Here is a 22,482-nt window from a genome sequence, read left to right on the forward strand (position 1 = left end):
GGAGCAGGGTGTGCCAGGAGAGCCCCCTCTAGCTGAGGGGTGGCCCAGGGGACGCCTCGCCCCCACTCACCGTCCTGCGTGCAGGCTCCCAGCAGGTTGATGATGTTCTTGTGCTTGCCGATCATCTTCATCATCTCCATCTCGGAGATGAGGTCAGACAAGTCCTTCTCTGTGGCGTCAGCTGAAGGGGAGGAGGCAGCACTTAGGGGGTGCACGCTGCAGACCCCAGCCGGGGCTGCGGCATCGTGCCGGTATAATTTTAATACATCGTTTTCCTTTAATGTAATATATAGATCGTAAAATAATCCATCAGCCTTCTGAAACAGGGAGTCAAGATTCTCATCTCTTCCCTCATCCTGGGACCCTTGTGAACACCACCACAGGGAGGGAAGGGTGTGTGCCCCAGGCCCAGGTGCTGGGCTCCCCATCCCACCAAACCCCTTTTCCCCATCCCAGCACTGCACTCACAGTTCATTGGTGAGCTGTGACTTTTATGAGTCACAGTCACAATTATCTCTATCTAGTATTGCATTAAGGGCTACTGCATCACTGAAAGTTTGGCTTTGCAAACTTTCTGAAAACTCCTCTCTCTTGCTTGCTAAAAATTTCACAGCATTGTTTTGCAAGAATAATTCGTTACCATCAGTTTCTTGTACAAACTGCGGAGTAGCCATGATATTTTCTGAAAAATCCTTTCTTTAGGATTATTTCTCCTGAGAAGCTGGGAGGCCTCAGGAACAAAATTGTAAACATTGATTATCTGCTGCTGTGGAATGCAACAGGGGCATCTGGGATTGGTCTCATGGGGTTGTTTCTAATTAATGGCCAATCACAGTCAGCTTGCTCAGAATCTCTGTCCAAGCCACAAGCCTTTGTTATCATTCCTTCTTTTTCTATTCTTAGCTAGCCTTCTGATAAAATCCTTTCCTCTATTCTTTTAGTATAGTTTTAATATATATCATAAAATAATAAATCAAGCCTTCTGAAACACGGAGTCAGATCCTCTTTGCTTCCCTCATCCTAAGACCCCTGCAAACACCACCACACTGCAGTTAGATAATTACACTCTCTCCCATTAAATTCCTTCTGTAGCATCATTTTGCTGACACATTTTTGCTGCCACTTACACTTGAGCATCTTCACCGCCACCTTGGTCACACGGTTGGGCTTGTCCTTGTCCAGGCCGATGGCTTCTGCCAGCACCACCTGCCCGAAGCAGCCTTCTCCCAGGGGCTTGCCCAGGATCAGCCTGCAGGGAGAAGACCCCAAATGTTGGGGAAGATGGAACAGGAAAGCCTTATCAATATGATTGCCTGGCAAAAGATTTTGAGAATATGGAAACTATAAGCGAGATGGAAATGAAAGCAAGCTTTGAGATCCCTCAGTTACTGAACAACTGGAAAACAATGGTGTGGCTGGCTGAAGGTGATCCCCTTTGGATGGAACAACACCCTCTGCTTGCAGACAGCTCCAAGGCTCAGAGCAGACCCTACAGCTTGGCAGAAGGGGCAAAAAGAGGAGTTTGTAGGGTTTAAAATGTAACACAGGATGGCAATGTAATGATTCTTATAGGCTGTATGGAAATGCTGTAGGATTTGTATCTTGTACTGGATTGGTTAGTGAGAATCAGAATATTCAACACAGAAGATGATTTATTGTATTGGAATGAGAACTTCGCTCTCTTACCCCTTTTACTCTCTCACCCTCTCATCCTCTCTCCCCCTCTCCTCTCTCAGCCCTGCTCTGAGCTGTGGCTGCAGCTCCAAACAGGTCCCTGCACCCAGGCCCTTTGCAATGAACCCCAAATTCCATGACCAGAAGATTTATTGTATTGTAATGGGAACCTCGCTCTCTCATCCTCTTTACCCCTCTCTTTACCTCTCTTTCTCTCTCTCAGTCCTGCTCTGAGCTGTGCCTGGCAGCTCCCTGCACCCAGGCCCTTTGCCTCCTTGGTTATCCAGCAAGCTTGGCTCAGCAATTCTTCTCTTCTATATCAAAACTTGCTTCCATCTCTATTCTTCCATCGGACCCAACATTTAAAAATCTCCCTGCCAAGCACACATATCTGTGAGACTCTCCTGTCAAACCCTCATCCCTCCCAACCCTCACCTGTCCCGGGGCAGCTCCCAGCGTGGATCCTCGGGCAGCTCGTACTCGGAGACCCCGGCCAGCATGGGGGTGCCGCTGGAGGAGAGGCGGGAGGGCCTCACCAGCATCACCCCCGAGTTCATGGACGAGCTGGAGTCTGCTGACACCTGCGGGGGGGGGATGTGGGTTACCTTCATGCAGCGCCCAGCCCGCGGCTGGCTGCCCCCGGGGTGGGGGGAATGGTGATGGGAGCGTTGGTTCACCCTATGGAAGTGTGCTCCCTACTGATGGAGGGACAAAACTATCCTCTGTCCCCTCGAAGGAGTGGCAAAACTGCCCTTTGTACCCTTGAAGGAGTGACAAAACTGTCCCCTCAAAAAGGAAAGAAACCAAGAAGTTTCTCTCCTGGATTAGGTGAAAAAAGCCATCTCACAGGACCTAGGGGACTTCACCTCAAACTTAAGGATACTACACTTAAGGATACCCAATTGCACAGAAGCCAAAAAATCTTGTATAGGAATGTGCTCCCTGTTGACAGAGTGACAAAATTATCCTTTGTCTCCTTAAAAAGGGAAAAGTCCAGAAGTTTTCCTCCTGGATTAAGTGGAAAAGCCACCTGATAGGACCTGGGAACTTCACCTCAAACTTAAGGATAGCTAATTGCACAGGAGTCAAAAAGTCTTGTATAGGAGTGTGCTCCCTGTTGACAGAGTGACAAAACTATTCTTTGTCCCCTTGGAGTGACAAAACTATCCCATGTACCCTTGAAGGAGTGACAAAACTATCCTCTGTACCCTCAAAAAGGAAATAAGCCCAGAAGTTTCTCTCCTCAATTAGGTGAAAATGGCATCTTATAGGTCTGGGGGACTTCACCTCAAATTTCAGGATAGCTAATTGGACAGAAGCCAAAAAGTCTTGTATAGGAATGTGCTCGCTGTTGATGGAGTGACAAAACTATTCCTTGTCCCATCAAAAAGGAAAGAAGCCCACAAGTTTCCCTCCTGGATTAGGTGAAAAAGCCACCTCATAGAACCTGGGGGATTTCACCTCAAACTTAAGGATACCCAAATGGACAGAAGCCAAAAAGTCCTGCCTGAGCAATTTACTAGAAAAAGAAGTGAACAAAGAAACTAATTGCTTTTGTGAGGTGCTTTACCAAGAGCAAAGATCTCCTACACCTGGCTTGCTTTTTCTCTGTTTGTTATTTTGCCTTTTTGTTTCCAACACTGCCACAGAAGCCATCCTGCTGATTTTTATGCCTCCAAGGGTAGCTGAGCTATCTTGGCTGTCTTTTAGACCTCTGAAATCTTATTAGACCTGGTTCGAGGAGGCTCCTATAACAACCCCTGCCCACCCTGCCCATGTGCCCAGCAGTGCTGCTCCCCTCTGTGGAACTTTTAATTACTCTCCATCATGCTGAAGCCCAAAAACGCACAGCTTGGGAGCTCTCCCATCTCCTCCACACTCTGCTCAAACCTTGAACTGCTGTAAATCCTCCTGGTTCTCCTCATGAGCCCCATCAGGGGAGGGACGAGGGGAAGCTGTGCAGCCCCACCACCCTGCTGACTGTGCTGCCATCAGAAGCACAGCCAGGTGGGCACATCCAGCAGGGTGAGATGGTCCCAGGTCATCCCATCCCTCCTCCCCCAGGTGCCCTGGGCTCCAGGGGAGGCAGTAGGTGCAAACAAACCCCCTCTCTACTTTCTGTTACCTGTCTGCGCAGGGGGATGCTCTTGGCCAGCTTGTGCACGGCCAGCTGGCTGTTGAAATCTGTCTTCTTGGTGGTGCTCTTCAGCTTGTAGATGATGATGGTCACCACCATGCAGGAGATGAGGAAGGCCCCGATGCAGTAGATGATGATCTCCAGGTAGAAGGGGGACGTCATCATGGCTGGGGTGTCTTCAATGGCTGGGTCAGCGTGAACAGGGGGGTTTGTTAGCACCCACCAGGCCACAGGGAGTGGCAGTGGGGAGCCCCTGGCTCGTCCCCAAGCTCAGTGGGGACATTGGTGCAGCCCCTGGCTCGTCCCCAAGCTCAGTGGGGACATTGGTGCAGCAGGGCCTGGGGGCTGCCCCCTAAACCCTTCATGGGAAATTGTGCAAGCAGCCCCCAGCTCATCATCCCCAATGCCTCTGCCACCTCTGCAGGCAGCCCAGGGTGGTCAAACGGGGCAAGGAATGAAGAAGGGGACCTTTGGGGACAGGTTGTTTAAACTAAAAACTTTACAACTTTGTGAAATTTGTAAAGCTGGTGTGTTTGTTACAGTGCTGGATGCCTGTGGAGATGATTCTCTTTAAAAGACATATACTTTTGGGAATTTCCGATTTTTTAAATTTTAAATATATATATATATATAAATATATATATTATATAGATATAAATATATATTTTTTCTTCTAAATCTATATGCATACAATTTTACAATAGGTTTCTATATATTCATTTTTATGGATTTTGTGTGATATTTGCTGTTAGTTCTTTATTAGAAAGAATTTTTAGGTCAGGTTGACTTGGCTTGCTTTCATAGCAGTCTTTCTGTCTTTTTTATCACTCTTTGTCTCTTTTTGTTTAATTCCTGTTTTTCACTGAAGTAGTTTTTTTGAGCTTAGCTTTTTGTAGTCAGGCTAAATAGTTATGTTTTCTAACTAGAGATTTAAGTTCAAAACGTGCATTCCACTTAAATTAAAATGGATTTCTATTGGAGAAATTTTTTTGGAGAATCTTTTTTTGATATTTTTTTTTTTTGGAGAATTTTTTTTTTTTAGAGAATAAGTAAATTTTTTTTTTTAACGCAATGCAGCCAGGGGCACTCCAGTGGCAATGACCTGCTGGGGGAAGGAAGGGACCCTGCTTTGGTGGCTGATGGGGTTTTGGAGCCCTGAAGAGCTCAGAGCCCCTTCCATGTGCCTGGTCCATGGTGAATCAGGCAGGATGGGGCTGCCAGCCCACCCTGTGCACCCCCAGAGAGCAGAACCTCAGAGAGAGGTGTGAGAGGGAGCTGAAGGTTCCTGCCCCAACCTCTGAGCACACCCGGCTGACAAAGCAGTGGCTGATAACTGGGAAAGTTTTGGCTGGGAAGCAGCGAGCACACAGCACCCCAAAAGCTTTCCCCAGAAGCTGTTATCAGGCTTTGCTCCCTCATTGATAGCCAGCAGCAGCAGCATCAATGGGGACGGGGCAGCCATCCCCACAGGGCAGGCACACACAGCCCTGACAGTCCCACACCGCAGGGCAAGGCCAGGCTCTGGCAGGGAAGGGCAGCACTGCCAGCACCCCCAAACCCCCCTGGACCCCCTGAATGGCAGCACTGGCCTGGCCTGGGGGTGTGAGACCGTCCTGCTCCGGTGCAGCCAGCCCTGGTTAAGTACCCCAGGTATGCATTGCCTGGGCCAGGGAGAGAGCAGGGGCAGACCCCAGCTGGGGTGGAGAGGGGCACAGAGCCAGGGGACACTGGGGACACTGCCACAGCTGCAGGGCAGCCCGCACCGAGCCAGGGATGGGGCTGGGATGTGCTCTCTCCCAGACCACAATGCATACCACGGAAAGGAGGGAGGAAAGGAAGAGGAGTATATACCTTCGAGAACTGTCAACCATGCAGAGTGATGGGAGATCCCAATAGAATTACCCGCCAAACATGTATACTCCCCAGCATCCTCAAATGAGACATTCCTTAAGTGAAGCACTTCCATTTCTTTGTCTGTCGTGTTAACGCCAGCCGTCTGGAAGGGAAAAAATGGGAGCAAAAAAAAAAAAAAAAAAAACGGAGAAGCAAACGACATGAGATCTTCTGGGAGGAGGCCAGAGAGGAGGGAGAGCCCAGTCTCATTTGGCAGAGCCCCGGGGAGCAGACAGAGACCACGGCAGAGATGAGAGACCCTCGGGATGACCGCTCATCCCTGGCGACCTAGGGAGATGCTGTTAAACAAAACCCTCCACCAGACGGGGTGTCCTGCCCATCATCATGCTGGGGATGGGCTGCATGGAGAAATCACCTGGGCAGGGCTGGCTGGACAGGGAGGGGAGCACAGAGACAGGACACAGACAAGAGGATGGTGGCACAGACAGGGGATGCAGCGCTGTGCCAGTCTGGGGTGCCTGGACTGGCACGATGGCAGCACCCTCATGTGTGGGTTTCTATTAAGGGCTACAGCATCACTGAAAGTTTAGCTTTGCAGGTAAGATATAAACCTGAAAACTTCACTCTCTTGCTTGCTAAAGAGCTCACAGCAAGAATAATTTGCTACCATCAGTTTCTTGTACAAACTGCAGTGTAGCCATGATATTTTCTGAAAAATCCTTTCCTTAGGATTTTTCCTCCTGACAAGCTGAGAGGCCTCAGGAACAAAATGTAAACAATGGTTATCTGCTGCTGTGGAATGCAACAGGTGCATCTGTGATTGGTCTCATGGGGTTGTTTCTAATTAATGGCCAATTACAGTCAGCTGGCTCAGACTCTCTGTCCAAGACAGAAGCTTTTATGATCATTCTTTCTTCTTCTATTCTTAGCCAGCCTTCTGATGAAATCCTTTCCTCTATTCTTTTAGTATAGTTTTAATATAATATATATCATAAAATAATAAATCAAGCCTTCTGAAACACGGAGTCAGATCCTCATCTCTTCCCTCATCCTCAGACCCCTGCGAACACCATCGCACCCTCAGCTATCATTCTTTTTCATTAACCCTTTGTTATCATCATTTTTCTATTCTTAGAAAAGAACAGCTAGCCTTTTTTATCATTCTTTTTCTATTCTTAGCTAGCCCTCTGGTCCTAAGACACCAGCACACCCTTAGAGACCCAGGTTCACTGGTGCCAGGCTGTCACTACAGGACACAAAACAACACGAGCACACACACTGCTGCTCTCAAGGTGAAGAAAAGGGAAGTTATTTTCTGTCTCTAACATTTATAGTTTTCTAAAAGTAACAATGGATTGGAGGGTTAAAGTGCCACCTCTCCAGTGACACTGGACAAACCAACAGTCCATCAAATTTCTCTTCTTCCATAAAAGAATGCAAAGCAACGAGTTATTTACAGAAAGCGTGTGAGAGAAAGTTTGCTACAAGAATGTGAACATCAGAAGGCTCAGAAAATCTTAAAAAAATCTTAAAAAATCTTAAAAAATCAGGGTGACACCTGCCCAGCAGGCACTTGGGGTGTCATGATGGGGAGGACAGACACTGGGACACACACAGAGCACAGCCAGCCCCGCTGGGTATTTTTCCATGGTTGTTGCACCAGAAACAGCAGAAACAGGAGAGCCCAGAGTTTTGTCTTCCACCGCCAGGCATTCCTCGTGTTACCTGTGGCCAGGGGCCTGGTGACAGTGAGCCACGCAGACTGGTTGGCCTCTCCAATATAATTGGAAACCTTACAAACATACTCCCCGCTCTCGGCCTCTGTCACATTGTACAGGGTCAGCACCTCCGCATCTGAGCTATTAATCCCCGAGTGCTGGAACAGACCAACAACAGCAGTCACACGCTGTGCCCAGGAGCCCCAGCGCCCTCGGGGCTGGCACAGGCTCTGCCAGCTCCCACAGGGGTGGGGGGCATGGGGATGTGCACAGGGGGGTACAGGAGGGAGGAGCAGGCAAAGGGATGGGGGGGTAACTCTGCTCCCCTCACTCAGGAGCACAGCTGGGATGCATGGAATCACTGAGTGCGGTGGAAGGGATGCTTAAAGACACCTTAAAGGACCTCCTGGCACAGCTGGAATGGTGGCCAGTGTGCCCACTGAGTGGCACTGCTGGGGTGCAGAGGGAGCTGCTCTGCCTGGGACCATGCAGGGCTCAGCTCCCAGCTCCAGAGCTGGGCTGGCTGCCTGGGACACCCACCCAGCCCTGTGCTGAGTGCCCTTGGGGCTCCAAGAGCACTGGGACACCCACCCAGCCCTGTGCTGTGTGCCCTTGGGGCTCCAAAAGCACTGGGACACCCACCCAGCCCTGTGCTGAGTGCCCTTGGGGCTCCAAGAGCACTGGGATAACACACCCAGCCCTGTGCTGTGTGCTCTTAGGGCTCCCAGCCCTGTGCTGTGTGCCCTTGGGGCTCCAAGAGCACTGGGATAACACACCCAGCCCTGTGCTGTGTGTCCTTAGGGCTCCAAAAACACCTCCAGCCCTGTTCTGTGTGTCCTTAGGGCTCCAAAAGCACTGGGATAACACACCCAGCCCTGTGCTGTGTGTCCTTGGGGCTCCAAGAGCACTGGGATAACACCCTCAGCCCTGTGCTGTGTGCCCTTGGGGCTCCAAAGCACTGGGATAACACACCCAGCCCTGTGCTGAGTGCCCTTGGGGCTCCAAAGGCACTGGGACAGCACAGCCAGCCCTGCACTCAGTGCCCTTAGGGCTCCAAGAGCACTGGGATAACACACCCAGCCCTGTGCTGTGTGCTTTTAGGGCTCCAAAAGCACTGGGATAACACCCTCAGCCCTGCACTCAGTGCCCTTAGGGCTCCAAGAGCACTGGGATAACACCCTCAGCCCTGTGCTGTGTGCTCTTAGGGCTCCCAGCCCTGTGCTGTGTCCCCTCAGGGCTCCAAGGGCGCAGCTGGCGCACACATCTGGCACACTCCCTGCTCCCTGCTGGGGATGGCTCTGGGCTCCGGCTGCTCCCCAGCCCCAGGTGACTCTGGTGGCCGCCAATGCTGCTGCCCCAGGCACTGGGGAGCCCCCGGAGCGTGGCTTTACCTTCAGGATCTGCACGTAGGGCAGGTTGTCAGGCCCGATCTTGCTGCCGTTCACCTCGATGTGCTTCAGCCACTGGATGTGGGGCTGGGGGTCGCTGTACACCTTGCACACAAACTCCACGTTGCTGCCCAGGGCCACTGTCTTGTTGGCAGGGAGCCCTGCCTGCAGGATGGGCCGGTGTGGGGAGCGTTCTGTGGGAGCAGACGTATTTTATTGTATGAAAAATCACAGGCATATTTCATTTTAGTTTATGAAAAATCCTCTTGCTAGGATCTTTTTCTCCTGACAAGCTGAGAGGCCTCAGGAACGAAATGTAAACAATGGTTATCTGCTGCTGTGGAATGCAACAGGTGCATCTGGGATTGGTCTCATGGGGTTGTTTCTAATTAATGGCCAGTCACAGTCAGCTGGCTTGGACTGTCTGGTCAGTCACAAGATTTTATTATCATTCCATTTCATTCCTTGCTAACCTTCTGATGAAATCCTTTCTTCTATTATTTTAGTATAGTTATAATATATCAATATAATATACTATACTATCATATAATATACTATACTATCATATAATATACTATAATATACTATACTATCATATAATGCAATATACTGCAATATAATATAATGTACTATAATAAAATATACTATACTATACTATACTATATAATAGAATATAATGTAATATAATGTAATATAATATAATGTAATGTAATATAATATAATATAATATAATATAATATAATATAATATAATATAATATAATATAATAATAATGTAATGTAATATAATATAAATAGTATAATAATATATAATATAATAATAATATATATATATATAATAAAATAATGAATCAGCCTTCTGAATCATGGAGTCAAGATTCTCATCTCTTCCCTCCTCCTGGGACCCCTGTGAACCCCACCACAATGCGGCACCTTACAATGGGGTTTGGGGTGCACCCTGCAGCCCCCCATGCCCAGGACCCCTGGCACAGGTTGGCACCAATGCCCCCAACTCAGCATTAGTGTCCCCTCAGCCAGGAGCCTCCTGCAGTGGGGTGACAGCACGCAGGATGGGGGACAGGTGAATTCCCTGTGGGACAGGGACATCAGCACCTCTTGGGCAGGGTGAGGGGTCAAACCAACCTATGGAGGGTCCTGGCTGCTCACAAAGGGGCTGCCACTGTGGTGAGTCAGCATTAACAAACCCCTTTGTTCCCCTCGCTGACTGTTCCCTTCAGTTTGCTCAGTGTAATCAAATTAAATCACATTTTTAATGGTTCATTTACTGGCATTTAGAGCAGCTCCACATGTGGAACTGCTCAGACCAGCCTTCCCAGCTGGGAATTATGGCTAATAAGGCCGTTAGAAAAACTTTCTGTCCGGTCTATGAAATGATTTTCAGCACAATTAAAAACCCCCAGAACAGGGTGGGGTGAAGCTCTCGCTGCCCAGACTGGGGCAGGAGGCCATGGGGACGGTGAGGTGGCTCTTTCCATGGGATCAGAACCCACCCAACCCTACAGGGTGGTGTTTGGGAGGGCTGAGGGTGTGGGGTGAGCCCCCAGCCCCTGCACTCACCCACAACGTCCAGCTGGTAGGTGTGGTTGATGCTGCCATACTTGTTCTCCACGATGCACGTGTAGTTGCCCTTATCAGATGGCACCACCGAGTCCATGATGATGCTCCAGGTGGCCTGGCGGACCTGGGGGGGACAGAGCCAGTTATGTGCAGCCTGCAGAACCCCAGACCTGCTCGTGTTCAACCCCTGGTCCGGGCAGGACATCAATCTCCCTTTGGGGCCACCTCTGTTGTTCCCTACAGAGGGGCTGTGAGCGCTGCCAGCTGTCCCAGGAGGGACAGGAGGCACAGAGCCAGTCCTGGCCACACAGAGCCAGCTGTGCTGACCAGATGTTGTCCATGGGTTGGTGGGGACACCCTCCCTGGTGTGTGCAGGGAACAGAGCAGCTTTGCTCCTCCTGCAGGAGCTGCTTCCCCGGCTGGTCCTGGCGGTCAGACCCTGCTGCCCATGGCCAGTGGGGCCTGAGGTGGGCAGCTGTAGCTGCACCCAGGGCACTCTGTGGGTGCTGCTGACCCAGTGACGTCCTCTGGAGGAGCCTCAGTGGCTCTGCTGGGCACTGCCCAGGTCCCTCTGGCCACGGGGCTCTCCAAATCCCAGCCCTGTCCCCGCCAGCTCCAGCTGCGGCTCCTCATGGCAAACCCTCCCTGAGCCCGGCTGGAAACTGGGTTATTTCCACTGGTTATTTCAGCCCTGTTGGCACTGTGCTGTCACCAGCCACGTCCTGGCTGAGCCCGTGTCCCTGCAGGCCACCCTGCCCAGAGCTGGCAGCTGTGACGTGGCTGCATTGCTGGCAGGAGCCCTGGCATGCAGGGCACGTCTGGAGCCGCTTGTGACACGTGGCACGTGGCCCAGGGGTGATGGGGGCTCAGGCTGCAGCTCCCAAAAACAGAGGGGTGGCAAAAAGGGGACAGTGATGCCTTCTGGATGGGGAAAAGGAACTTGGGGATGCTGGTCTGGAGTTGGGAGAGGGGGAAAGCCAAGCTGCCATCCCAGCCTGGCACTGCTATGCCCAGAACTGAGCTCCTGCCCAGCTCAGGGAGCCCCAGAGATGTGCTGGAGCACCCCCACTGTCACAGAAAAATGAAACATTTAATGAAAATTTTATGAAAAATCCTTTCCTTAGGATTTTTTTTTTTCTCCTGACAAGCTGAGAGGCCTCAGGAACAAAATGTGAACATTGATTATCTGCTGCTGTGGAATGCAACAGGTGCATCTATGATTGGTCTCATGGGGTTGTTTCTAATTAATGGCCAATCACAGCCCAGCCGTGTCAGACTCTCTGGTCAGTCACAAGATTTTACTATCACTCCTTTTAATTCCTTGCTAACCTTCGGATGAAATCCTTTCTTCTATTATTTTAGTATAATAATTAGTTACTAATAACTAGGTTTAATATAATAATAATATTATAATAATACAATAATATAATAATATATAATATAGTCTATTATATATTATATATAAATATGTATAACATACACTATTATATTATATTATATTATATTATATTATATTATATTATATTATATTATATTATATTATATTATATTATATTATATTATATTATATTATATTATATTATATTTATTATTATATATTATATATTATATAATATATATTATATTATATATAATATAATATTATATATTATATACATTATTATATTATATATTATTATATTATATATAATATATTATATATATTATATATTACATATTATTATATTATATATATTATTATAATATTATATATAACATTATATTTAATGATAATTAAATATATTATATTTATGGAATAATAGATAAATATATATATTACATAAATATAGAATATATATATTTATATGATAATATATAAAAATATTATAATGATAATAATATTATAATAATTACATTTAATATAATATATGTCATAAAATAATAAATCAACCCTTCTGAAACATGGAGGGAGTTCAGATCTCTCATTTGCCTGCCCCAGGAGCCCCCAGCCCTGCATTGCCCCCTCCCCAGCCATACCTTGTACCCCCCAATGCGATGGTCAGGTTTGAACTCTTTGCCGTTCTTCAGCCAGCGCAGGGTGGGGTTGGGGGTCCCGCTGGAGGGACATTTGAATTTCACTGTTTTGGCAGCAGGGACAGCGTGGAGCTTCTTCTCCATCTTCTCAGGGTAGGTCCAGTAGGGAGCAATGGCCTCTGGGGAGCAGAGGGAGGGCTCAGCAGGGCCAAACCCAGCAGCCAAGGATGCCCAGAGCAGGAATCAGGAGAGATGCCAGCAGCCAAGGCCAGCAGGGAGGGGAACTCAAAATGTTGCGTATTTTTTAAATAGGCTAAATTTTTTAAAATCCGTATCTTAATAGGTCTTACAATACCGGAATTATTTCTTTGCTTGCAGGTTTTTACGTGGAAAAATATCTTAGTTTTTCACACTAATAAAGACATGGTTTTGTCCAAGCAGTGAAAGTTTGATAATTTCTTGTTTTGGAGCTCTGGGGCATCACCCAGAGACACAGGAGCCCTTTCCCCGTGGGGTGGATGCTCAGCTAATGCAGGGAAGGGAATTCAATACATTGCATATTTTTTAAATAGGCTAAATCTTTTAAATCCATATCTTAATAGGTCTTACGATATCAGACTGATTTTTTTTTGTTTGCAGGTTTTGATGTGGAAAAATATTTTAGCTTTTCAGACTAATAAAGGCTATTTCTTGTTTTGGAGCTCTGGGGCATCACCCAGAGACACAGGAGCCCTTTCCCCGTGGGGTGGATGCTCAGCTAAAGCAAGGAGGGGAATTCAATACGTTGCATATTTTTAAAATAGGCTCAATTTTTAAAATCCGTATCTTAACAGGTCTTACAATATCAGAATTATTTCTATATTTGCAGGTTTTCACGTGGGAAAATATTTTAGCTTTTCAGACTAATTTTGCCTAAGCAATGCAATTTTGATAATTTCTTGTTTTGGAGCTCTGGGGCATCACCCAGAGACACAGGAGCCCTATCCCTGTGGGGTGGATGCTCAGCTGCACCAGCAGTGTCCCCAACCCAGCCCTGCTCTCCCCACCATGCCCTCGACAATGCCAGGTGCCCAGGGCTGCTTTCCCCACCCCTGGGTGATGCCCATTTGTGCCCAGGCTCCCCCTGCCTGCCCACAGGGCAGTGCCAGCTCGCACGTACGGTTGGGTTTGGTGTTGTCAGCCTCCTTCTCCTCCGACGAGGAATCATCTTCATCATCATCATCCTCTGCAGAGGGGAGGGCGTCTGCAAGAGAGGGAACGGCCCTGATGAGTGCCCGGGTGTGTGAGGGGAGCTTTGGATGGAGCACAAAGGGTGGGTGGGTGGTGAGGGCTGTGCCCGCTGGTGCTGGTGCCCAACAGGGGCACAGGGATCCACAGAAATCCCACAGAATCCCCCCCATCCCAGTGCCTGCAGCCAGCCCGAAGAGATTTGCTGTCGGAGGCGACTTTGCAGCTCCTCACTCCACATTTGGTGCCACCAACATCCACCAAGACCTGTGAGCACAGACACGTCCCCAGCTGGAGCATTCCTCCCTCTCCACGCCATCAACAGCACTGCAGAGCAGTCCCACACAACACATGCCCCCTTTTTGGGTGGTCCTGCAGCATCCAACCCTTCAGATAAACATGAGGTGATTTCTGGATGCTCCTCCTTGCCCTGCAGTGGCTCTGGGGTGACTCCACAGCCCCCAACTCTTCAGATAAACATGAGAAGATTTCTGGTGCTCCTCCCTGCCCTGCAGTGGCTCCGGAGCCCCCAACCCTTCAGATAAACGTGAGATGATTTCTCGCTGCTCCTCCTTGCCCTGCAGTGGCTCTGGGGTGACTCTGCAGCCCCCAACCCTTCAGATAAATGTGAGATGATTTCTGATTTCTGACTGCTTCTCCCTGCCCTGCAGTGGCTCTGGAGCCCCCAACCCTTCAGATAAACATGAGATGATTTCTGGCTGGAAACTCTCCTGGGCACCCGCAAGGTGCAAGTCAGCCCTGAACTCACTGTGTGTGACCAGTGTGTGTGCAGGGACCTGCAGGGGTGTGCAGGGACCTGCAGGGGTGTGGAGAACTGTGCAGAACTGTGCAGAAGTGTACAGAAATGAGCAGGAACCTGCAGAGGAGTGCAGAGACCTGCAGGGATGTGGAGAAATGTGCAGAAGTGTGCAGAGGTGTGCAGAAATGTGCAGGAGCCTGCAGAAGAGTGCAGGGACCTGCAGGGGTGTGAAGAAGTGTGCAGAAATGTGCAGGGACCTGCAGAGGAGTGCAGAGACCTGCAGGGATGTGGAGAAACGTGCAGAAGTGTGCAGAAATGTGCAGGGACCTGCAGAGGAGTGCAGGGACCTGCAGGGGTGTGCAGGGGCCTGCAGAGGTGTGCAGAAATGTGCAGGGACCTGCAGAGACCTGCAGAAGTGTGCAGAAGTGTGCAGAAGTGTGCAGAAATGTTCAGGAACCTGCAGAGGAACGCAGGGACCTGCAGGGGTGCGCAGGGACCTGCAGAACTGTGCAGAACTGTGCAGAAATGTTCAGGAACCTGCAGAGGAACGCAGGGACCTGCAGAACTGTGCAGAAGTGTGCAGAAATGTTCAGGAACCTGCAGAGGAACGCAGGGACCTGCAGGGGCGCGCGGAGACGTGCACAAACGCGCAGAGCTGCGCAGAGGCTGCCTCCTCCTCGCTCCACAGCCCGGCCCCGTGGCTGCCCCGGCCCTGCTACGAACCTGAGACGTTGACGGAGAAGAAGGTGGTGTCGCTCCCCGAGGGGCTGTTGGTCATGCAGGCGTAGAGCCCCGAGTCCTCGGGCACCACGTCCCTGACTTCTACCTCGTCGCCGGTGATGCGCGTGCGGTTGTCCTCGGCCAGCTGCACGCCGTCCCTCACCCAGTTGATGCTCTGCACGTCGTCCCGCAGCCGGCAGCGCAGCTGGAGCAGCTCGCCGGGGTGGGCTGAGTACGACTCCACCTCCATTTTGGCTTTGGGCACAGCTGGAGGGGGTCAGGGGAGAGGAGGGGAGAGAAAAAAAAAAAAAAAAAAAAAAAAAGGAGAAAAGGGATAGAGGCTGAAGGGAAACCATGCTGCTGCTGCTGCTGCTGCTGCTGCGGCCTGGTTAATGAGGCAACATGCACTGCTGGGATGCTTCCACTGCTGGGATACTCCAATTGCTGGGATGCTCCCACTGCTGGGACGTTCCCACTGCAGGGACATTCTCATTGCTGGGATATTCCCACTGCAGGGATGCTCCCACTGCTGGGATGCAGATATTCCTGAGATATTCCCATTTCTGGGATGCTTCCACTGCTGGGATATTCCAATTGCTGGGATATTCCCACTGCAGGGACATTCTCATTGCTGGGACATTCCCACTGCTGGGACGCTCCCACTGCTGGGATATTGCCACTGCTGGGATATTCCCACTGCAGGAATGCTCCCACTGCTGGGATGCAGATATTTTTGAGATATTCTCCCTGCTGAGACATTCCCATTGCAGGGACATTCCCACTGCTGGGACATTCCCACTGCTGGGACATTCCCACTCCTGGGATGCTCCCACTCCTGGGATGCAGATATTCCTGAGATATTCTCACTGCTGGGACATTCCCATTGCAGTGATGCTCCCACTGCTGGGACATTCTCACTGCTGGGATATTCCCATTGCTGGGATATTCTCATTGCTGGGACATTCCCACAGCTGGGACATCCCCTCTGGGGCACTGGGACCCCAGCACTCAGGGATGGAGCCCATGGCAGCAGCAGAGCAGAGCAGAGGCTGAGAGCTCCCCAAGCAGCACCAAGTGCTCCCCTCTGCAGCAGGACACAAAGCCCTCACCCTCCTCAGCCCTTACGGAGCCTGACAGGGCAGGGCATCATCCCCAACAGGGGAGAAAACAGGCAGCAGTGACACCTCAGTGCTGCTGTCTGGCAGGACCCAGCCTCAGAAGGATCCCGAACCCCTGCGTGGCTCTGCCACTGCCTTGCAGGGCTCTCACCATCCCCAGCACCACAAGCAGGCAGCAAAGCAGGCCAGGGTCCCCCAGGGTGCCCACGGCACCAGGAGCCCCAGCCTGGTTAGAGCAGGGCACTGCAGGGGTGACAGGGCAGCAGAGCAGGCAGGCAGGGAGGGGACAGGGCAGCCCAGGCAGCTCTGGCCACGAGTGCCCATCCACAGCATCCAGGAGGGGAGCAGCACCAAGATCCTTTCTCTCCATCCTGCTGTGACACCGTGTCATCTCTCCCAGCCCTGAAATGTGCAGGGCTCTGTCCTCAAGTCCTGCCTTCCGTGGTGGGGGGTGCTCTCCTGGCCCCAGCCTTGGGGAAGATGCTGCCTTCCAAATCACCTCTTCAAATTCCACAGCCCATGGAAGGGTCCAGGCTGCTCCAGCTCTGCAGAGGCTCCCTGTGATGATGATGATGAGGGTGGATGCAGTGTGATCATCATCCTAGACTGAGCTCTACAGGCACAGCTCCAGAGCCCAACTCTTCAGGAACCCCTTGATTTCTGCCTCCTCCTCTTCCTCAATAATGTGTGTCTGCTTGTTTTGGATGCCATGGGATGCTGTGGCAGCTGCAGATGTTCCTCTCAGGGGTTGGAAAATCCCAATGCACACAGCAGAACCAGCCAGGAGATGCTCAAATTCCACTCCCCATGGAATACTCCAGGCTGCTGCAGCTCTGCAGAGGCTCCCTGTGATGATGATGATGATGAGGGTGGATGCAGTGTGATCATCATCCTAAACTGAGCTCTACAAGGTTGTTGGGCACAGCTCTTCAGGCACCCCTTCACCTCTGCTTCCTCCTCAATAATGTGTGTCTGCTTGTTCTTGGATGCCATGGGATGCTGTGGCAGCTGCAGATGTTCCTCTCAGGGGTTGGAAAATCCCAATGCACACAGCAGAACCAGCCAGGAGATGCTCAAGCTTCACCCAGGATTTCTGGGTGCCCAGCGAACACAAACACCTCTGCTCCCTGCTCTGTCCCCTGAGCAGCTCAGCCTGGGCCAGAGCTGCAGAGGGGCACAGGGCTCGCTCCTCCCTGCTCCTCCCCGCTCCCAACAGCCACCCTGAGCAGCCAAAAATGAAACCTTGGCTCTCCAGAGCTCTGCTTCACTGCACCGTGACCTGCACTGCACTTCCTGGCCGCTTCTCTTTGCCTTGGACCGATGAGAAGCTTCATGGGAAAAACATCCATGAGCAGCTCCAGAGCTTCTCCTCTTCCTTTTGCTCAGCACTTGAAGGAAAACAGTGGGATGGGGTGGAATTCCTTTGCTCAGTTGCTGTTATACCAATCCAGGGCTCCAGTTCGTCCACGAGAGGTTACAAAACATTTTCATGTGGAAGGTGGGGAAGAGTCTTGCTTTGCAATCCTGTTTTCCCCTGATTTTTCCCCACTTCTCACAGCTGATTTGTGTTTCAAGTGACCCATCACAGGCATCTCCAAAGGCTCCCAAAGCAGCAGTGACACCCCCTGAACCCCAGGGCTGGGTAACACCACATCCTCCTGCCCATCCCTCCTCACACAGAGCAACAAACAGCCGTGAACACCCAAACCAGCCTGAGCCCAGGGCTGCAGCCACATCTGCTCTCATCTGCCCCTTCCAGGCATCAGCAGCTCCCCTGTGGAACAGAACAGCCCCGCTGTGGTCGCTCCTCACAGCCTTGAGCTCCACCTGCACCCCAAACTGCAGCTGGGCAATGTGCAGAGGGGTCCTGGGCATGGAGAAGGCCTTTGGAGGAGGGGGGATGTTGTGCTGTGGTTTTATTCTTTGTGACAGTTTTGGTTTTGTATCCCAGATTGTGTCCCCTCCCTTCACCTGTGTAATCCCTTTCCTTTGCTGAGATCACCCCCAAATCCCCACCAAGTTTTGGGAGACCCCAGCCTGACGCCAGGGCTTGAGGAAGCAGCACTGCAGGTTCAGGAGGGTCCCTTGCAATGGCCACAGGCACCTGGGTGTGCTGTGTGAGTGCCACTGCTCCTCCAGGCCCCTCTGAAAGCTTCCAGAGCCCTCCAGCCCCACTGGTTTGCATCAGCAGCACGGCTGGGGCACGGAGGTGTGAGGGAATGGAGGGAGAGGGGAGAGGAGGGCACGGTGGGGTGTGCCCTTGGTCACCCATGGCATAAGAGAGGACACAATGGGGTGTGCCCTTGGTCACCCATGGTGTAAGAGAGGACACAGAGGGCACGGTGTGGTGTGCCCTTGGTCACCCACAGCACGAGACGGGATGCAGGGACAGGGACATGGGGCAGAGACAGGGAACATGAGGCAGGGACATGGGACAGGGGTTAGGGACAGGGACATGGGGCAGCCCTGGGACACAGGGCAGGGACAGGGGGCAAGGACAGGAACATGGGGCAGGTACAGGGGGCAAGGACAGGAACATGGGGCAGGTACAGGGACATGAAACAGGGACATGGGGCAGGGACACGAACACGGGGCAGGGACATGGGGCAGGTACAGGGACATGAAACAGGTACATGGGGCAGAGACAGGGATATGAAGCAGGGACAAGGGGCAGCGACAGGGGGCATGGCACAGGGACATGGGGCAGCCCTGGGACACAGGGCAGGGACAGGGGGCAGGGACAAGAACATGGGGCAGGGACAGGGGGCAGCGACAGAGACACGGGGCAGGGACATGGGGCAAGAACAGGAACGTGGGGCAGGGACAGGGACATGTACAGGGGACATGGGGCAGTGACAGAGACACGGGGCAGGGACAGGGACATGAAGCAGGGACATGGAGCAGCGACAGAGACATGGGGCAGAGATAGGGGACGGGGACATGAAGCAGGGACATGGGGCAGGGACGGGGACATGAAGCAGGGACATGGGGCAGCGACAGAGACACGGCTCAGGGACACGGGGCAGGGACAGGGACATGAAGCAGAGACATGGGGCAGCCCCACGTTCACAAGCTGCTCTCGCCGTGCCCCCTCTCTCCGTGCTGCCCCCCGGGCTGGGCACACACCCCACAGTGCACCCTGCAGGCCCAGCCAGCCCCGGGCCGTGCCGGCCATGGGATGGTGACGCTGGTGGCAATAAAGGGGCCAACAAAGCGGCGCGGGGACAATGCGGGCGGGGGGCGCGGAGCCGCAGGCGCCGGTTGCCCTGGAGACCCCAGCGGGGCTTTCCGAAGGTATTTCCTGAAGAGAAAGCACACACATGCCCGGCAGCCCCACTAATCCCAACAGGAAGCGCTCACCGGGACTTGGGGATTGGCTTCTTTTTGATTTAAACAGCTCCGTGTCCCCCCCAGCCCGGGGGCACGGCCCGAGGTGCAGCATCCCTGCCTTGTCACAGACATCTTCCATGAAAAGTCCTTTCCTTAGGAGTTTTCCTCCTGAGAAGCCTCAGGAACAAAATGTAAACATTGGTTATCTGCTGCTGTGGAATGCAACAGGTAGATCTGTGATTGGTCTCATAGAATTATTTCTAATTAATGGCCAATCACAGTCAGCTGGTTCAGACTCTGTCCGAGACACAAGCCTTTGTTATCATTCTTTCTTTTTCTATTCTTAGCTGGCCTTCTGATGAAATCCTTTCTTCTATTCTTTTAGTATAGTTTTAATATAATATATATAATAAAATAATAAATCAAGCCTTCTAAAACATGGAGTCAGACCGTCGTCTCTTCCCTCATCCCAGACCCCTGCGAACACGGTCACATATCCTCTTCTTTTAATATAATATATATCACAAAATAATAAATCGGCCTTCTGAAACATGGAGTCAGACCCTCGTCTCTTCCCTCATCCCCAGACCCCTGTGAACACGGTCCCACCGCGTATCCCTGAATCCAGGGCAAGGCTGCAGCGGGGAGATGCCACCAGATGGGCAGCACAAGGCACACGTGGCTCTCAGAGTGCTCAGGGCACCCCCAGCTCCTCCTGTCCACGTCCCTCCGCAGGGACAGGGGATTTATGTCCTGCTCCAGGCTCTGCCTGCACCGCAAATGAAGCAGCACTTAATTAACAGGCGCCTTGGGAGCTTGCAGAGCCGTCAGAATAAACCCACCCCTGTCCCCCCTTTCCCTGCCCTGGAAGCAGCAGCTTGGGGCACAGACACCTCTCCATCATCACCCCTGGGCATGGCACACATGGGGGGCACAAGAGAACCCCCCCAAATCGCAGTTTTGGGCTGGCTTTGCCTGGCTCTATCTCAATGCTGGAACTGAGCGCCCATTCCCGTGCCCACCTCCCTCCTGCACAGCCCCAGGCAGGGGCTCCACACTCAGGGACCCCCCTGCTCCCCACAGCCCAGGCTCTGGCTCTTTCCTAAAGACTCCTATGTATTTTTTTTTGCTCCTCAATTAAGGGCTGGAGTGACAGCATCCGAGTGGAAAGGCGGGAGGAGGGAACAATGCGGGCTGGGAGGGGATGGGGTGTGATGCCCTGGAGGGCACAGCAGTGATGCCCTGGAGGGCACCGCCCTGGCAATGGGGTCTGGGGGTGCTGCTGGCCCCCCCGAGCTCCGGGAACAGCCCTGGGCTGCTGCCATCAACAGCAGAAGAAGAGCAGGAGGCTGCAGGCTTGGCAGGGAATGCCCGGGCTGCTCGTGGGGCTCCAAATGGGATCCCCGGGGCTCTGGGTGGGAGACACCTGGAGCTGCAAGGACAAGGAGAGGGTGGGCAGCAGGGAAATGGGGAGGGGGGCAGAGGGTCAGCAGTGCCCTGGCGAGCAGAGGGGACAACCCAAAGACCCTCGTGGGCTGAGCCTGACCCAACTGTTGGCTTCTACAGGGTGCAAAGCAAGACCCCCTGGAGGAGCTGGGGACAACAAAGCCCCGGGAGCCAGAGCCCCTGCTGGTCCCACAGATGGCCAGGGGGGGTTAAGCCTGTGGCCAGCTGGGCAGCAGCAGCCCTGGGAAATGGGAAATGGGGCAGCCCTCAGCCCCTGCCCCACGGGGAGGGGGCTGCAGCCCAATCCCCTGTGCTTTGGAGTGCAAACACACCCTTATAGGGGAGGGTTTGGGGTGCTCTGTGACCCAAGGCAGGACCCCCTGCCCCAGCACAATCTGCTGCACCCCTTATGAGGAGATGCCTGAGCAGCAGCTGGGACAATGGCAGACAAGGAGAGAGGGGGGAAAAAAACCCTTGGCAATTTTCTGCAGGTTTCTATTTAACCTGGAGACAAAGAGCGGCTTTGTGCGAGGGAGGGACGGAGGCTGCGCATGGAAATTTCTTGGCTTTTCCCCTTCACCGGGGTTTTTTCACCACTCCAAATTTAGGTAACTATAAAAACGCACTAAATGCCTGTTAATGTTTTATTTGCTGCAGGTTTTTTTGGTGCCGGGAGCTCCCAAACTCCCTCTCACAGCACGGGGAAGGGGTGGGCAGAGCTGAGCCCCCCTCCACGTGAGGCACAGGGCTGGCCGGCCGCGGGGGATTACTCCTCCCTGAGAAGGGAGCTTAGCTGCCTCAGAACCAGGAGTAAACTGAAACCCCATAAACATGCAGAACAAAGTCCTGGAAAGCTGCAGCCTCCAGCACCGAGCAGGGCCACGGGGGATGCTCCTGAGCGCCACGGGGAAGGACAGACACCATGTCCCCCAGCATCTACACCTCTAGGGACCCCAAAACCTCTGAGGTGGGGTCAGAGCCTGCCCCTGAAGGATGCTGGTGGCTGCAGGTCCCGGCCCAGCGCTGGCTCTTCCCATCCCACACGTCCTGCTGGGAACATTCTGTTCCCACCAGCCGGCTGCCGAGCCAAGGGACGGATCCTGCCCCAGCCGGGCTCCTGCTGTGGCACTAATTGGGCTGCCCTGGTGAGAACCGTGTCGGGAAATGTTTCCAGAGGTTATTGTTAGCCCTGGCATGAGGCTGGCAAGGAACCAGCTCCCTCCTCTCCAGCCTCTCCTCCTCCTCCTCCTCCACTGCCACCGCCAAACCCTCCAGGGCTCCTCACGCACCCCTGCGCTTCATCAGCCTGAACACCCCAACCCTTTTCTCAGTGGGGCTGCAGGTGGTGCTCTGCAGGCAGCACAGAGCCATCCTCACCCCAAACGCTGCCAGGAAACCTCTTCCAGGAAGAGCAATCTCCCGAGAAAAACATGTTTACCACTGTCAACCGCATTGTTTACAGATGCGGGGAGCAGGCAGGCCAGTGGAAAAATCTCAGCAATGCTGCCTGGCAGTGGAGC

The 22,482-nt window shown here is 52.2% G+C and overlaps 1 protein-coding gene across 4 annotated transcripts in view; it reads right to left on the bottom strand.

Moving 5' to 3' along the window:
- Window positions 1–22,482, bottom strand: part of FGFR1 (fibroblast growth factor receptor 1) — a 36,860-nt gene that overhangs the window by 7,139 nt on the left and 7,239 nt on the right. For 2 of the 4 annotated variants that reach the window (XM_063175308.1, XM_063175309.1), the window contains exons 3-12: window positions 15,072–15,335; window positions 13,521–13,604; window positions 12,365–12,540; window positions 10,349–10,472; window positions 8,775–8,965; window positions 5,663–5,807; window positions 3,800–3,996; window positions 2,110–2,255; window positions 1,128–1,249; window positions 71–181 (exon numbers count right to left, since the gene is read on the bottom strand). In XM_063175308.1, coding sequence (XP_063031378.1) covers window positions 71–181; window positions 1,128–1,249; window positions 2,110–2,255; window positions 3,800–3,996; window positions 5,663–5,807; window positions 8,775–8,965; window positions 10,349–10,472; window positions 12,365–12,540; window positions 13,521–13,604; window positions 15,072–15,335 — 1,560 coding nt within the window. Of the gene's footprint in view, window positions 1–70; window positions 182–1,127; window positions 1,250–2,109; window positions 2,256–3,799; window positions 3,997–5,662; window positions 5,808–7,390; window positions 7,542–8,774; window positions 8,966–10,348; window positions 10,473–12,364; window positions 12,541–13,520; window positions 13,605–15,071; window positions 15,336–22,482 lie in introns of all 4 variants that reach the window. The other 2 variants (XM_063175311.1, XM_063175310.1) reach the window with 2 other exon arrangements.

The sequence above is a fragment of the Melospiza melodia genome, chromosome 23 (genome assembly GCF_035770615.1).
Source record: "Melospiza melodia melodia isolate bMelMel2 chromosome 23, bMelMel2.pri, whole genome shotgun sequence".
NCBI lineage: Eukaryota > Metazoa > Chordata > Aves > Passeriformes > Passerellidae > Melospiza > Melospiza melodia.